A 7500-nucleotide genomic window follows, 5' to 3' on the forward strand; every position below is an offset into this window, starting at 1 on the left:
TATACACACATACAAATTCCAGGTACAGAGAAATTTGTATATGGCGGACTCGACTATTACCATCCCTGGGTCCGGATATTAAAAACACCTTACGATATCGTAAGCCCGCACAGCCTGTAATTATGCAATAAGTAGCATGTTTTGAAGATTAACATTTTTGTTTATTTTTTAATTACATTTAACACGAAGAAAACATTTTTTTTTCAGTTATTACATGTAGGCATATTCAATCTTATTCTTTGTATTAGTTTTCTCTCATCTTTCCTTCCCCCTTTCCATCCTCCCTCCCTTTTGGCCCTCTCTCCCTCATACCTTTCCTCCATTCCTCCTTCCTTCTCTCATTCCTTTTCCCTTTTCCTCCCCCTCCTTCCTTCTACTCCTCTCTCCTCCTCCCCCTCCTTCCTTCTACCTCTCTCCTACCCTCCCCCTCCTTCCTTCTACTTCTCTCCTACCCTCCCTCCTCTCTCCCCCTCCTTCCTTATACTTCTCCCTCCCCCCCTCCCCTCCCCCTCCTTCCTTCTACTCCTCTCTCCCCCTCCCCTTCCCCTCCCCCTCCTTCCTTCTACTCCTCTCTCCTCCTCCTTCCTTCTACCCTCTCCTTCCTTCTCTCTTTCCTTCTCATTCGCTTAAGCGGTTTTCCAACGATGCTTCAGTCAACCTAATGTGCCACTTCGCATCCCATCTCATACATAAGAGAAAACAAAAAGGGGAAATTTATTTAAAATATATTTTATCCAAAATAGAAAATGAAAAAGATAATCACTCTGTCACCTCAGTAAATTGCCAATTAACATTTAGTCCAAAGATAAAAAAAAGCTTCTCTTACTGGGAAAAAATGTATATATATCGAAATTAATATAAAAGAAAATCTACATTTAATGCGACTGTGGAAAGAACTCACAAATCAATAAAACAAAAATAGTACGTATTGTAAATCAACAATAATTATGATAATGATAATGATAAAAAACTAATACTAAAAGTAGTATTGATAATAACGATGACAGAAAAACAAAAGACAGTAGGCCACAGTACCCACAATCCCTCTCTCCTGTGTCCTCGCTTGGCGGTTTATGACGTCACTGCCACTCGAGGCTTGGGCTGCCATCGACCTATTTTTGTGCAGGATTAAGAACTTCAAACTCTTTCTTCTGTTTTTCACATCAAGTTTATCATAGGGTATGTCAGCACTTTGTCAGATGATTTAATAATTCATCGACCAGTTCATTCGTCATCTATCAGTAAAGATCATTATTGATATAATAAAGAATTCAGTAAAAGCTTTGAATATAGGAACAGGAAATCAACCATATTTGAATATTATAATATATACTATCAGAAATATCAATCTAATTCAGACTTTTCCAACCTGCCGTTAGAAACCAAAGAATATTAAATTAGAATTGACACGACTGTTTGACACCACAGCAACTACAAGGCCATTCGTGTTATTATTGCACAACACTTTCCAACGTGACTTGTAACAAAGCGTTTGATATGAATGTTATACAAGATATGTGCTAGAAGAAAAACCGTCTATTTTTCCTTTTTCTCTACTGATCTTGATAAACTTAGACAAACGAAGTAATATTGTTTGTATGTTATTAAGACAAAGATTCTCAAAACACGATAATAAAGTGTTTGCCAACCTCTTGAAAAATCCTTTTATCAAAAATTGCCAACCAATCTCCCTTTTTTTTTTAACTACGGGCTAAATTATTCAACATTAGTTTCAGAATAAAAAAGAATGTAGATTTTTTTTTCTTTTTTTTTTTATAAAGCTATTTGTTGCCCGATGGAAAGTTGATGAAAAAGGGATAAGCAAACAATGCAGGCTGATGGCGTTCGCACATTTTGTTTACTTTTAATCCACTTGTATAATATCTTTCTTTCGTGGTTTACACTTTCACGAGATATAACTTTATACCAAGTTTATTTGTTCTGAATTATTCCAGAGCGATATAGCGAGAGACTTAATTCATCCGAGCGAATTTAAATCTATCCTCACAGAATCTTGCGGAAGTCAAGGAATAAATATTTAGAAGCGCCATGTTTAGTCGAGCGTTGGCGCGGTAAGGTTCACGTGTTCGTACTCAAAGGAAGGGAATATCGACCTTAGAGGATATTGAATGGACGAACGCGGTTTTATCATCACATATATAGATCTTTTTTCGCCGAAGAAGAAAGAAAGAAAGAAAGAAAGAGAGAAAGAAAGAAACATTGGTGACGTCAAGAGGATATGGAAAAGGATATATTTTTTGGATTGCTTACGCCTGATGAGGAACTTTCTTTAAAAAGTTCGAAACGTCGCGAGTTTTTCTCTTTCATTTTGTGGCAGTTTTATTATATACATGCTAATATTAGGATACTTCCTTCGTTTTTTTTCTAAGTCAGATTTCATATTCATACTCACACTCAGATACACACACACACACACACACACACACACACACACACACACACACACACACACACACACACACACACACACACACACACACACACACACACACGCACGCACGCACGCACGCACGCACAATATATGATAATGATTAATAATAGTTATAATGATAATCATAATCATAACATAATAAGGATAATAATATCAACAACAATAGTTATATAAACAATGATAGTGATAATGATCATCATAAAGATAATGATGATAGTAATAGTAATGATAAAAATAATGACAATGATATCAGCAATAATAATAATGAGGATACGGGTATTCATGATATTGATATGAATAATGATAATGATAATTACAACAACAACAACAACAACAATGATGATTATGATGATAACAATGATGATGATGAGATAATGGTGATAATAATGATAACAATAATAATTATGATTACAATCATAGTAATGATAATACTAACAATGATAATAACAATAATAGTGATAATGATGATTATAATCGTAATACGGCAATAATAATGATAATGATGAATTATGAATAATGAGGATAATAATTATGATGGTAAAGATGATATTGATGATAATGATAATTATACTGATCATGATTATAATAATAATGATCATACTGATGATAATGATAATGATGATAACAATAGTAATGATGATAATAGCAAAAATAATGATAATAATATTAGTAATACAGATGATAATGATAATAACAATTATGATGATAATGATAACAATTATGATGATAATGATGATTATAAAACAAAAATGATAATAATGATAATGAAAAAATAAATTAATAGCAATAATATCATTGATAACACTAACAGTAATAACTATAATAATAACAATATGCAACATCAATCAAAGCACATGAAACCAAAAAATGTCCTGCAACAACTCAAATGGAATTCACATTTGCTGAACATTTCAGGCAGAAATTACGTAATCTCATTTGCATACAACTGGTCGAAATTTATTAATGATCGTCTTTTGTGTTGCTTGTTGTTTTTGTTGTTGTTGTGAATGAGGAGACTACTGCTTCTTTCTGTATTGTTTTTGTTGTTGTTGTTATTGTTATGATTGCTATTGTTATCATTATTGTTGTTATTATCATTATTATTATTATTATCATTGTTATTATCATTATTATTATTATTGTTATCACTATTATTATCATTATCATTATTATCATCATCATTATTGTTATCATTACCTTTATTTTTGCTATGACTATTTTTTCAATATCATCATCATTACCATTATTGTTGTAATTATTATTAGCAGTATTACTATCATTATTATTGTTATTATTATTAGCAGTGTTATCAATATTTGTATCATTGTTATTATAATGTATACCATCATTATCATCCTCATCATTATCATCATATTGAGCATCATCATTACCATTATCATTATTATTATATCTTCTTCTTATTAATATTAATATTATTATTACTATTCATATCATTATCTTTATCATTGATATTATTACTGTTATTATTATTATTATCATTATTATTATTATTATTATTATTATTATTATCATTATTATTATATCTTCTTATTATTAATATTGATATTATTATTACTATTCATATCATTATCTTTATCATTAATAGTAACAGTATTATTATTATTCTATCGTTATCATTATAAACATTATCGTAATCACCATTGCTATCATTATTACTATTACTATCTACATTACTTATAAGTTTAATCTAATCTCCACAAAATGCTTTAGAGAGATTATTAACAACAAACTTATCCATAAAAAAATCAACATTTTGATAATTTGTAATGTGACTATCTACATTACTTATAAGTTTAATAATGCAAGCATAAATTTTCAAGTGATTATTAACAACAAACTTCTGTGTGGATACATAAAAAAATTCAACAAGCCCTTATGAAACGTGTGTGTACATTTGATCAAACGTGTACACATTTATCAAGCGTTTTCATACATCTAATTGAATATTAAACACGTGCCCGCATTTGATCAAACGTGTAAACATTAATTAAATGTGTACATACATCTGATTGAACAATTAACGCGTGTATACATTTAAATGAAGGTGTACATTCACGTTCATAGAGTGAGGATGTGGTGATGAACATTCATGGAATATAAAAATCATATGTGTTTGAACAAGCATGTGACTCGAATCATGCAAATTTAATTATACTCGAATCATGCAGATTTGTTTTTAGAGATTCTTTTGATATGTATTTATCTAAATATTCTTAATGATCTCATCACCTTTTATTCAGATTATTTATCATCCATCATGCATCATCTACTATCAAACATCATTCATAATGATTATCATTACTTATGCATGATATTTATCATAGATTATCCGTAATGATTATAAGCAACTCGTAATGATGATTAACCTGCAATGCTTACCCATTTGTGATTTTATTATTCCCATTACCCATTATCTGTTACCTTTATTCCCCCTCTTCCATTTCTTTTAAAACAATTCCCATTACCCATTATCTGTTACCTTTATTCCTCCTCTTCCATTTCTTTTACAACAATTCCCATTACCCATTATCTGTTACCTTTATTCCCCTCTTCCATTTCTTTTAAAACAATTCCCATTACCCATTATCAGTTACTTTTATTCTTCTTCCATTTCAAGCCAAAATCATCCCCATTGCCCATCATCAATTACCTTTATTTCTCCTCTTCCATCTCTTTTACAACAATTCCCATTACCCATTATCAGTTACCTTTATTTTCCCTCTTCCATTTTTTTTAAAAACAATCCCCATTACCCATTATCTATAACCTTTATCCACCCCTCTTCCCTTTCAAGCTAAAATTATCCCCATTACCCACTCACCTATTTCCGTCATCCGTAATCCACCACGACCATCACCCATTACCCATTATCCATTATTCATTACTTATCCTTTATCAATCCTACAGGTGATGTCATACTGGCTTAAGATATTGGCCCTCACCTGTGTGTATCCTGTGATCCTGCTCTCTGCCAGACCTAGGGAGGTAGGACTTCATTTGTTTGTTGTTTGTTTGTGTTTGTTGGTGTCAATGGGATTTGTTTGTTGGTGTTGGGATTTGTTTGTTGGTGTTGGGATTTGTTTGTTGGTGTTGGGATTTGTTTGTTGGGTTTGTTTGTGTTTGTTGGTGTCAAGGGGATTTGTTTGTTTGTGTTTGTTGGTGTTAAGGGGATTTGATGTTTGTTTGTCTTTGTTGGTGTCAAGGGGATTTGTTTGTTGGGTTTGTTTGTTTGTGTTTGTTGGTGTTGGGATTTGTTTGTTGGTTTTGTTTGTGTTTGTTGTTGTTGGGATTTGTTTGTTGGTTTGTGTTTGTTGGTGCCAAGGGGATTTGATGTTTGTTTGTGTTTTTTGGTGTCAAGGGGATTTGATGTTTGTTTGTGTTTTTTGGTGTCAAGGGGATTTGATGTTTGTTTGTGTTTGTTGGTGTCAAGGGGATTTGTTTGTTTGTTTTGTTTGTGTTTGTTGGTGTCAAGGGGATTTGTTTGTTGTTTGTTTGTGTTTGTTGGTGTTGGGGATTTGTTTGTTGGGTTTGTTTGTGTTTGTTGGTGTCAATGGGATTTGTTGTTTGTTTGTGTTTGTTGGTGTAGGGGGTTTGTTTGTTTGTTTGTGTTTGTTAGTGTTGGGGATTTATCTGTTTTTTGTTTTTTTTGTTGATGTCAAGAGGATTTGTTTGTTGTATGGTTGTGTTTGTTTGTGTTTGTTGGTGTCAAGGGGATTTGTTTGTTGTTTGTGCTTTTTGACGTCGGGACTTTGCTGTTGTTTGGATTTATTTATGCCAGGGACTTTGTTATTGTTTGTTTGGTGTTGGGGATTTGTTGTTGTTTGTGTCTGTTGATGTCAGAGGCTTTGTTTGTTTGTTGATGTCAGGGCCTTTGTTTATCGTTTGTTTGTTGATGTCAGGATGCTTTCGTTTTCTTATTCTTTGTTGATGTTGATGTCACGTCTTTTATTTGTATATTGATAGAATGAGAAAGTCTGTTATTGTCATTGTTGTTATTTGTGGCCTATTGTTATTGTCTTATGTGATAGTTGCATCTGATGTTGCCAGATGCTTGTTTTTGTTATGGTTTAATGTTATTGTTTGATGATAATGTTGTCAGAAACTTTATCGTTGTTTATTTGATGTTCAGGGGAGGTTTAGTTATTTTGAATGTTTAAGAATATTGTTTGTATTTGTTGATTTGATGGTGACCATTTTTTCTCATTGTTATTATTTGTTAAGATTGTTTATACTTGCTACGGTTGATGGCTTTGTTATTGTCATTGATCAGTTATATATTGTGTTATTTTTGTGTTTGGATTCTGTCTGCTTCTCCTATTTATCTCATTTTCTGTCTACATTTTTCCTTTTTTTACTTTCTCTTTCTCTCTCTCTCTCTTTCTCTCACTTCATCTCTCTCTCTCTCTCTCTCTCTCTCTTTCTCTCACTTCCTCTCTCTCTCTCTTTCTCTCGTTTCTTCTACCCTTCTTCCATCCTTCTATTTATTTTTTTTTTATCTCTCATTCTCTCTGCATTTATTCTCTTCTTTTACTCTCTCTCTCTCTCTCGCTCTCTCTCTTCCCTCCCTCCCCCTATTCTTCTATCCCCCCCCCCCCCTTCCCCTCCATCTACTAACCCTCTCGATCCCCCCCATCCCCACCCAGGTATGGCCCCCCTTCGTCGCCACCTTCCACAGCCTCAAGCGTTGCAGGGTCAGAGGTTACCTGCAGGACCACGAGGGTGACCTTGACCTCTCCAGCATCGGCGTCGGAGGAGGAGGGGGAGTAATAGGCGGAGGGAGCGTGAGGGGCGGCGTGGGCGTGGGCGTGGGCGAGGGCTCTCTGCGGAAGTCCCGGAGGATTTCGCGAGCGTCTCACGTGACGGATTCCACTGTTGTCTCGGCCTCGCCCTCTCACTCGACGAAGGAGTCCTGCCCGCCATCCACCGTCAGTAGGCTGTAGGAAGCCCTGAGGAGAGAGAGAGAGAGAGAGAGAGCGAGAGAGAGAGAGAGAGAGAGAGAGAGAGAGAGAGAGAGAGAGAGAGTTAGT

The 7500-nt window shown here is 34.1% G+C and overlaps 1 protein-coding gene across 1 annotated transcript in view; it reads left to right on the top strand.

Moving 5' to 3' along the window:
- Nucleotides 1-7500, top strand: part of LOC122267338 (uncharacterized) — a 42391-nt gene that overhangs the window by 34593 nt on the left and 298 nt on the right. The window contains exons 7-8 of the mRNA XM_086542958.1: nt 5381-5458; nt 7117-7500. The exon at nt 7117-7500 is cut by the window's right edge and continues 298 nt beyond it. Coding sequence (XP_086399084.1) covers nt 5381-5458; nt 7117-7413 — 375 coding nt within the window. The 3' untranslated portion in view covers nt 7414-7500. The remainder of the gene's footprint in view (nt 1-5380; nt 5459-7116) is intronic.

The sequence above is a fragment of the Penaeus japonicus genome, unplaced genomic scaffold (assembly GCF_977035675.1).
Source record: "Penaeus japonicus unplaced genomic scaffold, GWHDUDI00000001_assembly GWHDUDI00000013, whole genome shotgun sequence".
In the NCBI taxonomy this organism is placed as follows: domain Eukaryota; kingdom Metazoa; phylum Arthropoda; class Malacostraca; order Decapoda; family Penaeidae; genus Penaeus; species Penaeus japonicus.